Below are 19,076 nucleotides of genomic sequence, written 5' to 3' on the forward strand. Positions count from 1 at the left end.
AAGAACTACATTGCATTGATAATTTTGATCATATTGTTGAAAACGAAGAAATCTTGGAGAGAGGGTTTAATAGAAACCTAGTATCCTTACAAGATCGGCCGAGGAGATTCAAGCTAATTGTATTATTAGTAGAGTTGTCACCTTGAGCAATGGACAATCTTAACCCATTCTTAAAAAAACACATTTTTAGGAAGCTCATCAACTAGGGGCAAAAAAAATCCACAACTTCTAGACCCCTTATAAGCGGGTTAAGATAAGTTTAGTTCCATTACAAAATTTTAATTAATTTTTAAATACAATATCATATATATATATATATATATATATATATAATTACAATACATGTTATTAAAACCAACGGACTATTTATTTTAAGGCAGTCAATTAATTGTTATTTCCCCTATTATTTTTAGTGAAATGCGATAATTTATTTCAACGAAATAAGCATATATCTAGTGCTTAGATAATGCATCTCACTCCCTAGGAGAAATTACACATGACCCGTTAAGGGCAGTGGTGGTTTGTGCCGACGCAGTTACAGAAGGTATGCGTCATCACAAAAATATGAGGTTTTTTCAGCATCAAACTCGATCCCATAGCCGCATGAACTATCCAAAGGAGAGAACAAGATGTGGTCCCAATATCATACGGAATTTTACATGTTTAAATGTATGAGGTGAAGGCACAAAGTAGAAAGGACAAGGTCGTAAACTTCATTTTTTGGGAGTGTCTGAAAGGCTTATTTGAAGACCAACACAAGATATGTTAGAGTTTGAGTAAATAGCTTCATTTATCTATTTTGTGTGGTTCAACGTATTTCTGGATAGAGCATAATCAAAGTAGGTTAAACGTGGAAAATAATGATTTTATGGAGACTGCAAGAGTTAAATAACTTCTCTTTTAAATCAAGATTTTCAAATAAAGTTTCCATCTTTTTTCAATTGCATGGCACATCAGATTGTGTTGGTGATAAGCATCTCTCAAAGTGTAACTGAATCAAAGTCATTTTAATATGATAAGAAAATACTTTGGATCAAACTAAGATTTTTTTAAGATAAATTTTTCGCTTTTAAATATTTTTGTTATATGTATTTTTTAAGTTACTTCCAACTGTCCTTTAAACTTATTTCATCATTATAGTATGGATGGGAAGCACAACGAAGTTTATAACGAAATTTAAAAAAAAAAACATTTTTTGTAGGATGAAAACGAAGCTCCACTGGTATAAAAATGGATTTTTAGCGCACATAGGCTTCGGATTCGATGAAAACGAAGCACGAAAAGACGTGGTAATATTTTTTAATTTTTACGAACTTATAAGTCTCAATTAGAAAAAATATTGAAGTCATATATCCTTTTTCACACTGGTTAATAAACAATTAAAGTTTAAAGGTGAGTTACATATATACAAATTTAAATTTTTTATTTCAGTACATACTAATAAGGATCAGTGATATCAGTTATTCTCAAAATAGATGTCATAGAGTCTTGACACTTCCCCTATAAAGAGATGTGTCAACTTTTCAGATTCTAAATAGGTTTATGACCTCGGTTCTTTATAGAACCGTTGTCATATGTTCTTAACTTTACACCCAACAGAAGGAACTTAATCAAACTGTTCAAATTCTGAAGAGATCTATGACCTCGGTTGTTCAGAGAATCGATGCTATAGACCCATTTTGCTTCGGTTTTACAAAGAACCAAGGCCAAAGATGTGAGCCAAAAGATAAAAATAACTCTAAAATTTTTATTTTTTAAATATTTTGCGGTACTATTTGGCATCAGTTCTTAGTAGAACTGAGGTCATAGAGTACATATTGCTTCAGTTATTAAAATAACCGAGACAACATGTCTTTGTAGTGGTAAAAAAAGTGCAAATTCACATAACTCTTTACAGTTTTTTCATGTATCTTCATTGCTCTCGAACCCTCATTTATCCTAATACTGCTCCATTAACTTCGAACATCGTGGTCATTGCCTTTAATGCCATCGCCTCCATTAATATTGTCTGAACTCTTTCTTAGTGGTCTTTCATTCGTTTGTTCGAGTTTCTCCGCGGTAATCTTTGTTTCCTTCGTTTTTTACCTTTTTTTCGGGCATTCTTTACTTACTTTCGGTTCCTGTGACTAATAAGGTTTTTTGTATTTGTGTCCATGTATAGTTTTTTTGTGGTGGCCTTTTGGTGCATTCCAAAACGCAAATAGAGTCACCGTTCTCCATTGTTCTCTGCTTTTTTCGCTTCCAACACTAGTACAAAAATCGCATATAATGTCATGCGTTAAACGTCCAATAACAGAACAACCAACGTTAAAAATTGTCGATGGCATTGTTGTAAACAAATTCAATCGCTCAACGTCTTTTCAGAATACAAATTGTCGTCTAAAAATCAATGACGTCCAACCATGCACAAGTCACATGTTAAACAATGCCCTTATTAACCATATAACGTCACCTTAGGATACACCAGACGTATAATCCAAAATAAATAAATAATAAATAGTCATTTGCATCCCCAAAGAAAATGTCTTTACAAAATGGACGTCGAACTCCTACAAAATGCAATCTTACCCTCCTCATTGGTAACAGCAACATCCACTATGACTCATCACTGCCCTTCCCCATGCATAGATCACGTTGTACAGAACCTAAGTTTGACGTCAAACACCAATGTCTTTACAAAATGGACGTCGAACTCCTACAAAATACGACGTTACCCTCCTCATCGGTAAGCAGTATCCACTAAGACTCATCATTGTCCTTCCCCATGTATAAATCACATTGTACAGAACCCAAGTTCGACGTCAAACACCAATGTCTTTACAAAATGGACGTCGAACTTCTACAAAATAGAACATTACCCTCCTTATTGGTAACAACAACATCCATTAAAACTCATCATTGACCTTCCCCATGTATAGATCACGTCGTACGGAACCCAAGTTCGATGTCAAACACCAATGCTTTATGAGTAATAAACAATCATTTGCATTCCCAAAGAAAATGTCTTTATTATGATGGACGTCGAACACCTACAAAATACGACGTTGTTGTCCACATTGGTAACAACAACATCTACTGAGACTCATCACTACCCTTCCCCATGCATAGTTGACATCGAATACAAACAACATTCGACGTCAAGGGACACCTTCATTTTCTTTAAATACAATTTTGGATCCTTGGATAACCTTTACACCTCCATTTTTAAAATTTCACGTAACCACTCCCTCTATTAACTTTTTTCTTTAGGTTTCTATTAGCTCCTTCAAGGTCACAAAAGTGAACACTTCTTTGTGGTTGATTCTTCATCATTGTGAAAAGCTTGAAGGAATGATAGAAATCCACAGAAAAAAGTTAATAGATTTGTATTTCGCACCCTTTGAAAATTCTACACCTCCATTCACCAAATTCATGTTAACGTTTTATTTTGGTTTTCCATCAGTCCTTCACGAAACAAAAACATTTCTTTGTTAACAATGATGGTACTATGGAAAACCAACGAAAAATGTTCACACTTATGAATTTAGCAAACGTTCTCCATTTAATATTTTGATGTTGTTTTTGATTTTTTTTCTCGTGTTTCGTTGAATGTATTTGTTCTTATTTTGTTTTCATTTTTTATGCTATGTCTTGTAAAAATGAATTTCTTATATAAATCCTATATGATGTAGGACGTCAGCCAGGTAGGAAATTCGACGTCCAACTTTAAAATACAACTCCTGAAGAACTTAAAAAAATGAATCATTCAAAGGGATATGCATGTTCTTTGCATCGGATGCAACCAATATGCAACGTCAAACCTTTAAAATACACCTCCAGGAGAACTTAGAAAAATGAATCAACCAAAGGGAAATGCATGGTCTTTGCACCGGATGCAACCAATATTCGACATCAAATGTGTATATAGATTCATATATTGAATTGTCTTCAAGTTACTTCCACCCTAAGATATCAATTAGCTCTGAAATCTCACAGTATAAAACAACTTCAAGACAATTTAAAAGATTAATCATACATTGCTAAATGAACAAGTTGGACAGTTTTTTAGAGCTTTATTTTAGTTCTTAAAATTGTTTCAGCAATAAACATATTATGAACTATATTTCCTTTTCCTGAGCACTTCCCTCTCAATAAGATATCCTAACCATTTATGTACTATAAAAAACATTTGGTGACTTGAATTTCAAAGGGCACCTTCACATCAACTAAGCTGAATGCGCCACTTTGAAATTCAAGTCAGCAAATTGCAATTTAAAGAATAAAAATGTCTGAAATCTAAGAAAAGGAAAATGCAAAGAAAATAAAAAAACATGGATCCTAATATGTTCAATAAGGAAACATAAGGTAGGAAGTAATGTTAAATGCATGTTATTTATAGAAGAATAACGGACGTCAAAATTCAAAAGAATTCAACGTTCAATAAGCAATTCATCATAGATAACAATACTAATTATGCCTACTAACTTCCCCTTTGCAATACCCAGAATTGATGTCCAAGCCCAACCGAATTCAATGTGTAACCATCGTAGGGAACTGAACAACTATGTGAACAAGTATACCTGTTAATAATATTTTTACGTCGAAGCCCTATAGAAATCGATGTTCATGACTTCCTTGGTAACAACACATAATTAATGCACCCAACCACTCCATGTCCCTGAGCAATAATTTCTTGTGGTTTTGTTTTTTTCCACATGCGATGATCGTATAACTCGTGTTGTTATACGAGAGCAGATAATGTTACAGATAGTTCTATGGATGCTTAAAGCGGCGAGGATAATGAGAAACTTAAGGATTTTATTTCTTTGGGTTATTTTTTTACACGAATGACTTTTATATGATTGTTGAATGGTCATATTAATAAAATAAATAAAACATGTAGTATGCACACAACACAAATCAAACCCATGACCACCAACCCATAACAAGGAGCTTTAACCATCTGTGTTACACTTGACTTATTTTGTCTTATTTTAATTAATGACATCTAGACCCACCATCTTTCTAGGTATTTTGTTTTTCCTAGGTCTTAGAAAGGTCGTTATCCACTCATGCAGCAACCGAAAACACCTAACCATGCTTATGATGATTTGAGTCAAAGGTTCGGGAGTTTGCAAAATCTAGTCATGAGATTCATGCCTTTAGAAGGATAGAGTTGTGTTCAACAACCTTAGTCCATCCCAACATTATCCCAGCAACAACCTAGTTCAGTTCAGTCCATCTACTCCAGCCACATTCTTAGCACTAATAATAGGATAATGATGTAGAAAAAAACAATTATGATGGATACGTAGATTATTAACATTTTGTTACTTATAAACATGCTTTTAAAAGTTTTATGTTTATTTGAATTACATTATAAACATGTTTGTGATGTTTATGTTGTATTGTATTCATGTTTGTATGGATTTGATTGTCTGATTTGCATCATTAGTTTTGTTGACTTTTAAACGTTTATGTCTTAAGATTCCATGTGTGGTAGAACAATATAGTCCACTGTATTAAAAATTGTCACACCATTTATCAACTGATAAATCTGTTACAAAATTTATCAACAGATATATTTCTCAGTAATTATTAAAAATATATATGTTGATAATTACTAACAGATAATATTTGTTGATAAATTTTACCAACAATATTTTAATCAATGAATTTTAATCTCACATAAAATAATATTACTGTTGGATTTTTCTAGCTTTTACACTATGAATTCATTTTTTTTATAGAGATATCAAAGCTTAATGATTTATCTCAAAGTAATAAATTATTACATCACATTTAAATAAACAGAATAACTTGGTAGGTTTGCAATAAAAAAAACTTAATATTTAACCCAACACACAAATAGTAAAACTGTGAAAAAAAAACTTAAGCTTAAAATAAAATGTTGTTCCAAAGTCATAAAACTGTAAAACATATATATATATATAATATTGTATAAATAAAATATTATTTTTTATTGTGATATATTTGATTCCTTTATATTTGTATACGTACTTATGAATAAAACTTTGATACTTCTATTGGAGATTTTCCACTAAATCCAACAATAATTCCGTTAAGAAAACAAGCACTATATCGAAAGAACAAATGCAATGAATTCAACACATAATTATCCTAATTCTCGTTGCGTTATTGGACACCACTATAGAAGCTAATACCTCACAAATATTATATCATATTAGTAGTTATATGTAAGACTCGTTCTATTTTAGTGAAAATCTTTAAAATATTTATCTCAATTAGTTTTACTAATTTATAACAATATCAGTCGTATATTATTTATTACATGTTATTTGTATAGTTTATAATAACCAAAACAATACGAAATAAAGTTAATAAACTATAAATTAATGTTTTTTTGTCATTTTTAAACCATGTTTATATAATTTCAAAATAATTTATAATCTTCTTGTTTCTTTTATTCATAATACATTAATTAATATTAATATGTATATACGTATTTTTTTAAACTACAACAATGAATTGAGATATTTAATTGTTTTATTTTTTCATTATATTACAGTATACTTATTTTTATATTTTATTAATTTTTTTCATGCATTCAATTTTTAATTTTTTAAATTTAATTTATTATTCAAAATTTCTACATATAAATGTTTTATCATCAAATAGTATTTCATAGTTTAAAATTATTTTCAATTAATATTATTACTTCAACAGATTAAAAATGTAATTTTATTAGTTAAATATTTCATTATTCATCCACATTAAAAATTTTGAACTATTTTTTTATTTCACAAAAAATTACTTTATTAATTACCAATGGAACAATGTAACAAACAATTTGTAATTAACAATGTAACATAATAATTGTAACTGGCAACATCAGTTAAAGTAGATCCAGTTTTGACCGTAATCAGTAAATACGTATTGGTATATAATGTTAAGATGAAGTTTATTTGTTTAATTTATTTTGAAAATAAGTTTAATTAAAAAAAATACACTCGAGGAAAGTTATAATCTAAATAAAGAGAAAGCAGTATAGATAAGATATAAACTTTAATTATTCTTATTCTTATTATTGATGATGTTTTAAAAAAAAATCATTCAATTGACAATTTAAAATATTAATATTTTATTTATATTTATCTGATTTGGGTACGTAATAAATATATATATTTTAAATTAACAGGGTATTTTTTTAAGATAGTCGAATCTTATTATATTGAGCCATGCGATGATTTATTACAACGAAATAAGCATTTAGTTAGCGCATAGATTATGTTTGTCACCGAATAGAAAGAAACTAGGCATGACTTTTTAGGAGCAGTGATGGTTCATGGAGATCAGTTGCAGATGATGCCGGCGAAAGTCTCTCAAACCGAACCCATAAGGCTGTGCTAGCAATCTGGGTGACCACCAAATGCCTGTTTCTAGCAGCATCAAACATAACCCCAACATAACCACATGAACTAATGTAATTAGGACAGAACAAGATGTTGTAGCCCCCAATGTCATAAGGAACACTCTGAATCTTAAACCAACCGCTTACGGTGTTGTCGTATCCAGTAAGTTTAACAGATAGTTCTCCTTCCTCACCCTTCACAGGAGTCCACAGAGACGGAGTGGGAGCACACAGGGGCACAGCAATGAACCCAAAGTCCAAATTATCGCCTTCGCCTAAATAAAGGATTCTTAATGGGGATGAAATCTGTACCGGGAAGCCCATAGAGAAAGGATTGGGATTTTGGACAACGGACAAAGGACAAGTTTCGTTTCCCGTTGCTGCATATTCTACTCCACCCCCGTTGCCGGTTATTATAACTGGCCTCAGACCGTATAGGCCACCATTTCGAAGAGGTTTACCTTCAGTGTCCACCACATCAGCTATGGCTAATGGAAGGTTCCACGTGAAGGCACAAAGTAGAAACAGAGAGAAGAAGGTCGTAAACTTCATTTTTTGGGAGGTTCTACAAGGCTTATCTTCTGTTTGTGTGAACGAATAATCTAGGAAACATGTATTTATAGACGCGCGAGTACAGAGGCAGAGACCACCACATGATGTTTTCTAGTTTGAGTGAACAATGTTTTATCTATTTTATGTGGTTCAACTTTTCTCAGAACAGAGACCATGAGCAAAGTAGGTTAAACGTGGAACCTAAGGAGTTTAACGAGACTGCAAGAATTTCAAGCTTTCTCTTAAATCCACATTTTAAAATGAAGTCTTCATCTCCTTTATCTCTAATAACTTTGTATGGTGATAAGCTTCTCCCAAAGTTGAATCACGTGAATGAACCAAAACTTGTCCATAAACAATTTATAAGCTGAAAAAAAAAGTTTCAAAAGAACAAGATTTTTATAAAATAAATTTATAAATTTTTATAAAATACATTATGGTTCTTATTAGAATATGTTTGTGTGTAGAGGTGTTAAGCCAAAAGGTTGTAAAGCTATTTTAGTTTTAACAACTGTCTGATTATCGGTTTCGGTGTTGTTTGGTTTGTGCGCTCTGATCAGAGTTTCTAACCCTTATAAATAAGGGTGATACTCTGCTTTTACAGTTTAATTCATTTTTCATATAATATACACTTATAGATTTACATTCAGAAAAATCACGTTACCTTCTCCTCTCTTGTGCCCAATCCTTTATGGTATCAAAGCATAGATTAGAAACATGTGAGTGTGAGTGTGAGACAAACTAGTTTTCTAGTTTCTTCATGTTTCAAGAAGGGGTGTGAGAGTTCTTCAGAGTGTGTATCTTGAGGCCATCAAGAAGTGAGATATCTTGAGTCTTCAAGAAGTGTAGAAGAAGATCATCTGAGAGGATAGGAGTGCAAGAAGGAGATTACGGTGAAGTTATGGTTTGATTAGGAGGAATGACGCAAGGTTTTTATCCAATCTTTGATGAAAAAGTTTTGATGAATGGCATATCAAGATGAATGCCATTTTCGGCTTCTAAGATGTTGCAGAGATGCGGTGTTTGAAGGGTTGCCTGAATTAAGCACCAAGGCCTTTGATGAAGGAAATAGAAACTTCAAAACTCAGCAAAAGCTTGATAGTAAGGCCCGATTTATTCTATCAATGTGTTGGACCGAGAGTGTTTCACATAATTTCAAAGGCACAAACAACAAAGGAGATATGAGAAATCTTGCTAAAAACGTATGGAGATGGAGACAAAACCAAGAAAGTGAAGTTGCAGATTTTAAGGAGGCAGTTTGAATGTCTAGCCATGGAAGAGAGTGAAACCGTGGCTGATTGCTTTGATAAGGTCCAAGAACATGTAAGTGCTATGCGGGCTTGCAGGGATACAGTTACGGATCAGTACATTGTTGATAAGATCCTAAGGACTTTTCCACCAAGGTTTGATCATATTGTAGTTACAATAAAAGAGACTCGTGACTTAGAAAATATGGAGGTAGAAGAGTTGCAACATTCGCTGGAGGCTCATGAGCATAGATTAAATGAACGAAGGCAATATCAAGAGCAAGTCTTGCAAGTCAGATTCCAGTTTCATGGAAAGGGAAAAGGGTCGAAGAAGTTTGGCAAAAAGAAGCATAAGGAGGCTCAAGAACAGCAAGGAAAGGACTCAAATGACACTAAAAATCGAAAGAGTCACAAGTCAGAGTATAATGGTGATCAAGAAAAGAGTTGGAAGTTTGACAAAAAGAAGGTCAGATGCTTTAATTGTCAAAAACTTGGACACTTTGCAAAAGAATGTTGGAAGGGTGTGAAGGTGCAAAGAACAAACCCAAAACCGAAGCATATCTTGCGCAAGACAACACATCTGACTCAAAAGTAGTGATGTTGATGGCAAGAACAAGCGGAGATGAACTGGAGGAAGCATCATGGTACCTTGATTCAGGGTGCTCGACTCACATGACTGGAAGAAGAGATTGGTTTGTCAAGATGAAGGAGGTTTTAAATGGCAAAACCATATTTGCAGATGATAGAAGCTTGATTGCAAAGGAGTCTGATCGGATTGTGCTTCGTGATGAAAATGGGAGAGAAGTGGTGATAGATGAAGTTTTATTTGTTCCAAGACTCAAGACAAACCTACTGAGTTTGGGACAACTATTACATAAAGGTTTTGCAATGAAGATGGAGAATAACTATCTTAGTATTTTTTACCAGAGCAGAAGAATGATTATCAAGGCGAGTTTGTCTCAAAACAGAACCTTCCGTGTGATAATGAAGGTTGTGAGGCATCAATGTTGTAATGCAGCAGGAACGTCAACAGAGTGGTTATAGCCTCTACGGTTTAGGCACTTCAATTTCAGGAAGTTGTGCCAGCTGAGTCAACACTCTATGGTGAGTGGATTGCCTTTGGTTAACATTCCAGAATCTATATGTCATGAATGTGTTCAGTGCAAGAAAACTAGAGGGCAATTTCAGAGTTTTGTGCCTCAAAGGACCTCAGAAAGATTGGAGATTGTATACTCAGATTTATGTGGACCCATACAAACTGAAACTCCAAGAGGTAGCAGGTACTTTGTGCTTTTCATTGATGATTGGACTAGAAAAGCATGGGTTTATCTGATCAAAAGAAAGAGTGAAGTCCTGGAGGTGTTTAAAAGGTTTAAAACCTTGGTTGAAAGGCAGAATGATAAGAAGCTAAAAGTGTTAAGAACGGATGGAGGGGGTGAGTACATCTCAGCAGAATTCAATACCTATTGTGAGAAGGAAGGAATAATGCATGAGCTGACTCCTCCTTACACACCAAAACAGAATGGCACGGCAGAAAGGAAGAACCGCACCATAATGAATATGGTAAGGTGCATGCTGAAAAGCAAGGAGCTGCCACAACTTTTATGGGGCGAAGCAGTGTTGACTGCAACATATATTTTGAACAGAAATCCTACTAAAAGATTGAAGAAATATTACCCTAGAGGAAGCCTGAAGTAAAGTCAAGCCAAATGTGGAGCATTTGAGAGTATTTGACTCTATATGTTTCAAGCATGTGCCATACCAGTTGAGGAGAAAACTCGATGATAAGTGAGTGCCACGGATTTTGGTAATTGGTGGATATAAGTTGTACAATCCAGAAACTGGACAAGCTACTGTAAGTGGAGATGTGATTGTTGATGAGGAAAGAGTGTGGGATTGGAAGACTATGCAGAGAAAGAGTATAACTCTTTAGTTGGAAGATGGGACTTCAAGAGATGAATGTGATCCAGTGGAAGGGAAGTCTCCTGAGCAAGAAAGGAATCAGAGAAGATCATCTAGAACATCACAGTTACCTTCACACTTGAAGGACTATGATTTGTTCTATGATGCTGCAGTAACTTAAGAGGGAAACCTGGTCCATTATGCTCTTGTTGCTAAAGCTGAACCCGTGACATTTGAGCAAGCAACAGCAGATGATAAGTGGGTGAAAGCTATGAAGGAGGATATTGACTCCATAGAGAAAAATCATACTTTGGAGTTGACTGAGTTGCCTGCTGATAAAAATCCGATTGGTCTAAAATGGGTTTACAAAACTAAGGTAAATCCACAAGGAGAGGTTGTGAGATATAAGGCAAGGCTGGTTACAAAGGGTTTTTTTGCAAAAGGCTGGAATAAACTATGGTGAGATCTATGCACCTGTGGCTAGGATGGAAACGATGAGACTTGTGGTGGCTTTAGAAAATTAGTTTGGTTGGTCATTACATCAATTAGATGTGAAGTCAGCTTTTCTAAATGGAAGATTAGAAGAAGAAGTATATGTGGTGCAGCCCCCTGGTTTCGAAGTTGAAGTGCAACAGGGTCTTGTATATAGATTGAAGAAAGTCCTGTATGGGCTAAAACAGGCCCCTAGAGCCTGGAATCGGAGGATAGATCAATTCATGGACAACATTGATTTTGAGAAGTGCGTGTCAGAATATGGTGTCTATGTGCAAGACAACAAAAGAGAAGGGAGAGTTGAAAGACTAATAGTATGTCTATATGTAGATGACATGCTAATTACTATAAGTAATGAGAAGTTGATTCAAAATTTCAAACTGCAAATGTTGAGTGAGTTTGAAATGAGTGATTAAGGCAAACTAAATTACTTCCTTGGCATAGAATTTGTTGAAACAAAGAAGGGTATGGTAATGCATCATTCACGCTATGCAAAGGAGATGACAAAGAAGGCTGAGATGCAGAATTGCAATGCTGCAAATACCCCTGAAGAAGTGGGCTTAAGACTAGAAACTGATCTAGAAGAGGAGGTTGTTGATGCTACCTTTTATCGTAATGGTAGGAAGTTTAAGATACTTGTGCAATACAAGGCGAGATGTGAGTTTTAATGTTGGTCTTGTGAGCCGGTACATACAAAATCCCAAAATATCACACTTGAATGTTGTGAAACGCATTCTAAGATACATATAGGGGACACACGGCTATGGCATTCTATTTCCAAGAAGAAGAAGAGGTATGGAAATGAGAATAAATGCCTATTCTGATGCGGAGATAAAAGTGATTTAAAAACCTCAGGAAGCTGATTGGGGTTGCTGGAAAAATCTAGCTTTTGGCTTGAGAAGGTGTATTAGAATATGTTTGTGTGTACAGGTGTTAAGCCAAAAGGTTCTAGAGCTGTTTCAGTTTTAACAGCTGTCTGATTGTCAGTTTCGATGGTGCTGTTTGGTTTGTGCACTCTGATAAGAGTTTCTAATCCTTATAAATAAGGGTAATACTTTGTGTTATGTAGTAAGATATTTATTACATAAAATATCTTAGATATTATATTTATTACATAAAATATCTTAAACGGTTAAGATATTTATAAAGCCACTAACCACATTTTTAGGTAAGGTGGTTATTTTTATTTTGCTTATAAATACAATGACAGGGCAAAAGTTCAGGTACGCTCTCTTTATGTCTAGAGACCCTAAATAATATTTCAAAGCAGTATCGTAATCACTCTCTTCAAAGCTGAGGCTCCATAACTCACATCTGACTTGAGCATCGGAGTATCTTTGCAGGTACCTCCCCCTCCTTTGGCAAGTATGAATAACAACAATTGGAAAAGAGCAAGCGTCCCAGACAGCCAGGAGCAACAAAGACACACCGGACAACATCTACACCGAAACATTTTGGCGCCTACCGTGGGGCCGAGTGCCAACCCAAAGAAGCCACAAGAGGAGCCTCGGCCTCGATGAATCCCTTCTTCGGATAAAGCTACTGCCGCATCATCGCAAGGATTCTCCCCCGTGAGCCATTAATGCCACTGTAAACACCTTTGCGAAATTGTGCCTCTTTGCGGGTCAGACCCAGCGCAGAGAACGCCTCCAAATCAGGTCCATCCATCAGCCTCTGTCGCGCCACCGGACACCGCTGTCATAGGGGAATCATTAATTCATCCCCATCGCCTCCCAAACACGGTCACATTGATCCTACGATAGTGGTGGAGACCACCGAACTCCTATCCACGATTCATCTCAACAAGAACAGCCCACACCAGCACCTTCATTGACGCCATTCCTCAGATCCCAAAACGCGCAATCAAAACCAACCCCAATTCATAAGAACGGGAACGATCCTCTACAGTTGGTGATGAGCCTAGTCCGCAAAGAAGACCACCACTACCGTCACTCACGCTCTGATCACAGGGTCATGGTTCATCCACCAGACTTCAGTTCCTGTCTCCTTAGAACTTAAGGATACAGAGGTACACCAGAAATCCCTAATTTCCCAATTTCCATAAACCCCAATCCGCAAACCGAAAACCCTAAATTCCCAAATCACAACCCAATGCCAGGAGCTCGGTTCCAGTCACATGAGCAGGCTCGCCGGCAGCAAACTCGCAGTTTTCGCGAAAGACTCCCACACGAAAGATCACCTCGCCGTCCGGTTCCGCCTCCGCGCCTTCCGCAGCGCCACGAGCCAGGGCTAGGTTTGCGTTTCCGCCAGTCCATCCCAAACCTGGGGACTCCATGGTTTTCGATCACCTTGGATCGCGGCTTCCGTCGATGACAACCTCAGGATCGGCCGTTCCGCAGTGTGGTTGATTCTAGGGTTTTTTGGGGGCAGAAAGGGATTTTACAGAGAGGCGGGAAGAAGACGGTTGTCACCCAGGGTAAACCCTTTCGGTGTCTTGTCAGACCCATTATCCACGTCTTCCGCAACCCTCGCACAATCCACGCGTCGTTCGGTTCTGCCTCCACATCATCCAACCCAAATTCTATTCCCCAAACTTCAAACTCCGAACGACCTTCGACTATTTCCTGTTCGACCACCAAGAACGAGCCGCACTCCATTGTCGGTCGTCCATGACCTCAAATACTCCTTCATTCGGCAATTCGGATCCACCAGCGTTCGGTCATTCGACCAAACTGATGCTCGGTTATTGAACCTCCATGACGTTCGGCCCTACTCATGATCGGCCATTTCACCTAACGGACGTGCGGCTTCAAGCGTCCAGCAATCAGCCTCGCCAAACGTTCTGCCTTTCGGCTTCAATGACGCTCGACCATCCATGGTCACGAGCGTTCCAGCGTTCGACCACACTGATGTTCAATAATTCGGCCTCCTTGGCAATCCACCGTTCGACCTCCCTGGCGATCAACCATTCGGCACACTCCAAGGTCATCCACCTTGGTCGACAGCAAGACCGAGGGTCGATCGTGACCGATCGACAAAACCTTCCTCATTGTCGTTCGACAATTTCCAGGTCGACCATCTCCTTGCCGTTCGACCATTTAAAGGTCGACCATCAAAGACGCGCCACCCTCCAAGGTCGTCCATCTCCGATCGGCAAAAACCTTCCTCTTGCTGTTCAACAATTTCCAGGTCGACCATCAAAGACGCGCCACCCTCCAGGTCGACCATCTAGGCCGACCGACAAGACCGAACGTGTATCGAGACCGATCGACAAAACCTTCCTTATTGTCGTTCAACAATTTCAGGTCGACCATCTCCTTGCCGTTCGACCATTTCCTGGTCGACACTCAAGAACGAGCCGCACTCCATTGTCGGTTCTTCATCCTGAAATACTTCAGCATGCGGACACTCGGCTCCACCAACGTCCAATATTCAACGACGTTCGGACGTTTGGACTCAACCGTTCCACCATCCGTCTCATCGACGTTCGGCAGCTTCGCATGGACCGTTCGGCCTTTCTTATTGACGTTCGGCCTCTAGCGCTCGGTCATCCATGGCCTCAAACACTCCAACATTCGGTCATATAGATCCACAAGCGTTAGCCCATTCGACTAAACTGATGCTCGCCCAGTCGTCCTCAATGACGTTCGGCCGCTTGGCCTCCACTCTTTCGCCTCAGTCGTTCGGCGATTTGCGCCAAAGCAAATCCAGCATTCGTTTTCACAAACGCTCGGCCTAAAGCGTCCAACACTCAGCCTCATTGACTCTCGGTCTTTCGGCCTCTACCGCTCGACCAATACATCTACACGAGCACTCAAGCATTGGACCATTCGACCCTGCTGATGACCAGCCAGTTGCACTCAATGACGTTCGTCCGCTTGCCTCACTCGTTCAGCTGTAGGTCTCAATGACGTTCGGCCGCTTGGCCTCCACTCTTTCGCCTCAGTCGTTCGGCGATTTGCGCCAAAGCAAATCCAGCATTCGTTTTCACGAACGCTCGGCCTAAAGCGTCCAACACTCAGCCTCCCTGACGTTCGACCACTCGGCCTCTACGGCTCGACCATCTATCGACACGACCGCTCTACCATGCGATCCTATTGACGTTCGACCACCAGGTTTAAAACGCTCTATATTTTTATATATGTTATATATCTTATGCAGGTCGCAGTAGACGGTCAACCAAAAACCGAGCGCTCAAACATTCGGTCGTTCGGACTCAAAGGAATGTGCCCTTTGATTTCAAAGCGCTCGACAACCCATGTCCACGAGCATTCAACGGGATACACTCTCTGGTCGTTGTTCGCCCAAGAACAACCCAGAACATCGGGATACACTCCCTCTGGCCGTTGTTCACCCAAGAACAACCCAGAACATCGGGATACACTCCCTCTGGCCGTTGTTCGCCCAAGAACACCCAGAACATCAACCGCTCGACAAACCATGTCCACGAGCGTTCTACGGGATACACTCCCTCTGGTAGCTGTTCGCCCAAGAACACCCAGAACATCAACCGCTCGACAAACCATGTCCACGAGCGTTCTACGGGATACACTCCCTCTGGTAGCTGTTCGCCCAAGAACACCCAGAACATCAACCGCTCGACAATCCATGTACGAGCGTTCAAACAGTCGCCCGTTCGGCCTTGAAGCTATTCGCCCTTTGATTTCAAGCCCTCGACAATGCACGACCATCCATGTATACGAGCGTTCAAGCAGTTGGCCGTTCGGCCTCAAAGATGTTCGACCTTTGTTTTCAACCGCTCGACAATCTCTGTACGAGCGTTCAAGCAGTCGGCCATTTGGCCTCAAAGATGTTCGACCTTTGCTTTCAACCGCTCGACAATCTTTGTACGAGCGTTCAAGCAGTCGGCCGTTCGGCCTCAAAGATGTTCGACCTTTGCTTTCAATCGCTCGACAATCTCTATACGAGCGTTCAAGCAGTCGGCCGTTCGGCCTCCTTTTGGTTTCAACCGCTCAACAATCCCTGTGTCCGAGCGTTCAAGCATTCGGCCGTTCGGTCTCAAAGATGTTCGACCTTTGCCTTCAACCGCTCGACAATCTTTGTACGAGCATTCAAGCAGTCGGTCGTTCGGCCTCCTTTTGGTTTCAACCGCTCGACAATCCCTGTGTACGAGCGTTCAAGTATTCGGTCGTTCGACACCATTAATGTTACCATTCGGCCTCCATGACGTTCGTCCGCTTGGCTTCAATCATTCGGCCTCACATGCCACTCGACCTCTACCGTCCGTGACCTCAGGCATTCAGCTTCTATGACCTTCGACTATACAGCCTCTACCGCTCGGCCATCCAGGTCCTCACGTTCGGCCTCACTCATTCCCGCTTTTTTGGCCGTTCGGCTTCACATCTTTTCGGTCCTTCAAACTCAACCGCGCGGTCATCCCTGGTTTGAAACGTTCAGACCACAGCGAATACAGCCTCCCTCAAACTCATAAGTCCTATAGTTACCACGTCCGTAAAACGGAACTGTTAACTCGGACTTGGGGGGCATGTTATGTAGTAAGATATTTATTACATAAAATATCTTAGATATTATATTTATTACATAAAATATCTTAGATATTATATTTATTACATAAAATATCTTAAACGGTTAAGATATTTATAAAGCCACTAACCACATTTTTAGGTAAGGTGGTTATTTTTATTTTGCTTATAAATACAATGACAGGGCAAAAGTTCAGGTACGCTCTCTTTATGTCTAGAGACCCTAAATAATATTTCAGAGCAGTATCGTAATCACTCTCTTCAGAGCTGAGGCTCCATAACTCACATTTGACTTGAGCGTCGGAGTATCTTTGCAGGTACCTCCCCCTCCTTTGGCAAGTATGAACAACAACAATTGGAAAAGAGCAAGCGTCCCAGACAGCCAGGAGCAACAAAGACACACCAGACAATATCTACACCGAAACACTTTGTTTTACAGTTTAATTCATTTTTCATATAATATACAGTTACATGTTTACATTCACACAAATCACGTTATCTTTCTCCTCTATTGTGTCCAATCCTTTAGTTTTTAGGAGAGAAGACGTTTTTTTTTTCTTCATCTTTATTGGAAGAGAAAATTAAAAAGAAATTTAAGATGCATTACAGTTAAAATATCAAATACTTTTTTTTTCATTTGTATTGTTTTTAATAAATTATTCAATTTTCGTATACTGTTATGAAAAAAATTAAAGATTGGTTTTTTGATTAAAAATTTATTGTTAATTTATGATTGATCTCGTTGGATTCATAACAACATCTGCATCTCCTTTATTTCTTATAATTTTGTAAGGCTCACATTGTAGTGGTGATAAGCTTCTCTCAAAGTTGAATCACGTGAATGAGCCAAAGTTGTTGATAAACAAGTTATAAGCAGAAGGAAACAGTTTCAAAAGAAAGAGATTTTTATAAAATAAATTTTAACTATTTAAATAATTTATTATAGCAATTTCTTAATTTTATTTTAATTGTCCTTTAAATTTCATTCACCAATATTATAAATAACAAAAGGATAGCTTTGAAATTGATTTGATAGAACAACTCTTGGTATTTAATTGAAGGCCATCTATTCATAGACTACAGCATGAAAAATGTCTGGTTCATTATTTCATCCTTTAAAGTGAAAACTCGTTTTCATTTTTATCTATATGTTTAACATACAGGCAATTTTGAACATATCTCATCTCTGTTAATGAGTATACACGTATTCATCTTTTAATATTTCAAATATTAATTAAATTATTTAAAAATATAAAAATTAAAGATTGATTATTTACCATGAGGGGAGCAATACCTCCATACAGGCGATATTCTAAAATTCATCTTACAAGTTGAATTCAAGGGAAATTTTGTGCCCTTCACCTCCACGAATCCAATAAAAAAATCTCCTTCAAAGGTCCAGAAGCAGCAGCCTGATGATTTGGCAAATCTTGAAGAAATGACTGACAATATAAGTGATAAAAAAAAAAATCAAAGGAACAGATCTAGACAAGAGAGCCAGGGTTCAAGAACATAAAAAAAAAATTAGAACAGAAGAAGACAATTGAGTAAAACAATAAATTGGACTTATATTATACGAGGTAAAAAATGAAGTGAGAAAAAATAAAATGAAAGGTATCTATTTTAAAGTAATTAATAATGTGGGTTAAAATAGAAGAATATATAATAAATTCTGCTTTTATTGTATTTTCTGTTTTTATACATTTTAAAAGAGTGAAGGAATCTAAGTGGTAAAAGTTGTATTGAATATAATGCCTATAAATCTAATATGATTTCATAGTTAAGATATAAATTGGCCACTATTACTGTTAAAATATGGTTGAAACGAAAAAGGACACTAGTGTAGTCAAATAACCACAACTAAAAAATTATTCTTGTTAATTGAAACATTGTCGTAATTTTGAAATAAAAGCCAACCTTTCTACAACTCTCAACTGTAGTTAAAAGCTATAGAGAAACAACTATAATTCCAAAGTTGAATCGTCGTAAAAAAATGTTTGAGAAACAATAACGGTTCCTATGTTGAACCATCATCATATCCCAATG

General features: G+C 37.4%; 2 protein-coding genes across 2 annotated transcripts; one reads left to right on the plus strand and one right to left on the minus strand.

The window, feature by feature from the left end:
* Window positions 1–7,143: 7,143 nt before the first annotated feature.
* On the minus strand, window positions 7,144–7,976 carry LOC108328611 (kunitz-type trypsin inhibitor KTI1). The gene has a single exon (XM_017562492.2). The coding sequence runs from the start codon at window positions 7,922–7,924 to the stop codon at window positions 7,274–7,276; it is 651 nt and encodes a 216-aa protein (XP_017417981.1). The 5' UTR covers window positions 7,925–7,976; the 3' UTR covers window positions 7,144–7,273.
* A 1,220-nt stretch (window positions 7,977–9,196) lies between these two features.
* On the plus strand, window positions 9,197–10,215 carry LOC108327457 (uncharacterized). Its single transcript, XM_017561155.1, has 2 exons — window positions 9,197–9,599; window positions 9,692–10,215. Exons 1-2 carry the CDS (start codon window positions 9,197–9,199, stop codon window positions 10,213–10,215), a joined length of 927 nt encoding a protein of 308 aa, XP_017416644.1.
* The last annotated feature ends 8,861 nt before the right edge of the window (window positions 10,216–19,076 follow it).

The sequence above is a fragment of the Vigna angularis genome, chromosome 2 (assembly GCF_016808095.1).
Source record: "Vigna angularis cultivar LongXiaoDou No.4 chromosome 2, ASM1680809v1, whole genome shotgun sequence".
In the NCBI taxonomy this organism is placed as follows: Eukaryota; Viridiplantae; Streptophyta; class Magnoliopsida; order Fabales; family Fabaceae; genus Vigna; species Vigna angularis.

What these genes read in the sequence shown, in the direction of transcription:
- LOC108327457 (XM_017561155.1), top strand. Translation starts at nt 9,197, where the DNA reads ATGGAAGAGAGTGAAACCGTGGCTGATTGCTTTGATAAGGTCCAAGAA. An exon ending in TCACAAGTCAGAGTATAATG is followed by an intron (nt 9,600 to 9,691) that starts GTGATCAAGAAA and finishes GAATGTTGGAAG; the next exon opens with GGTGTGAAGGTGCAAAGAAC.
- LOC108328611 (XM_017562492.2), bottom strand. Translation starts at nt 7,924, where the DNA reads ATGAAGTTTACGACCTTCTTCTCTCTGTTTCTACTTTGTGCCTTCACG.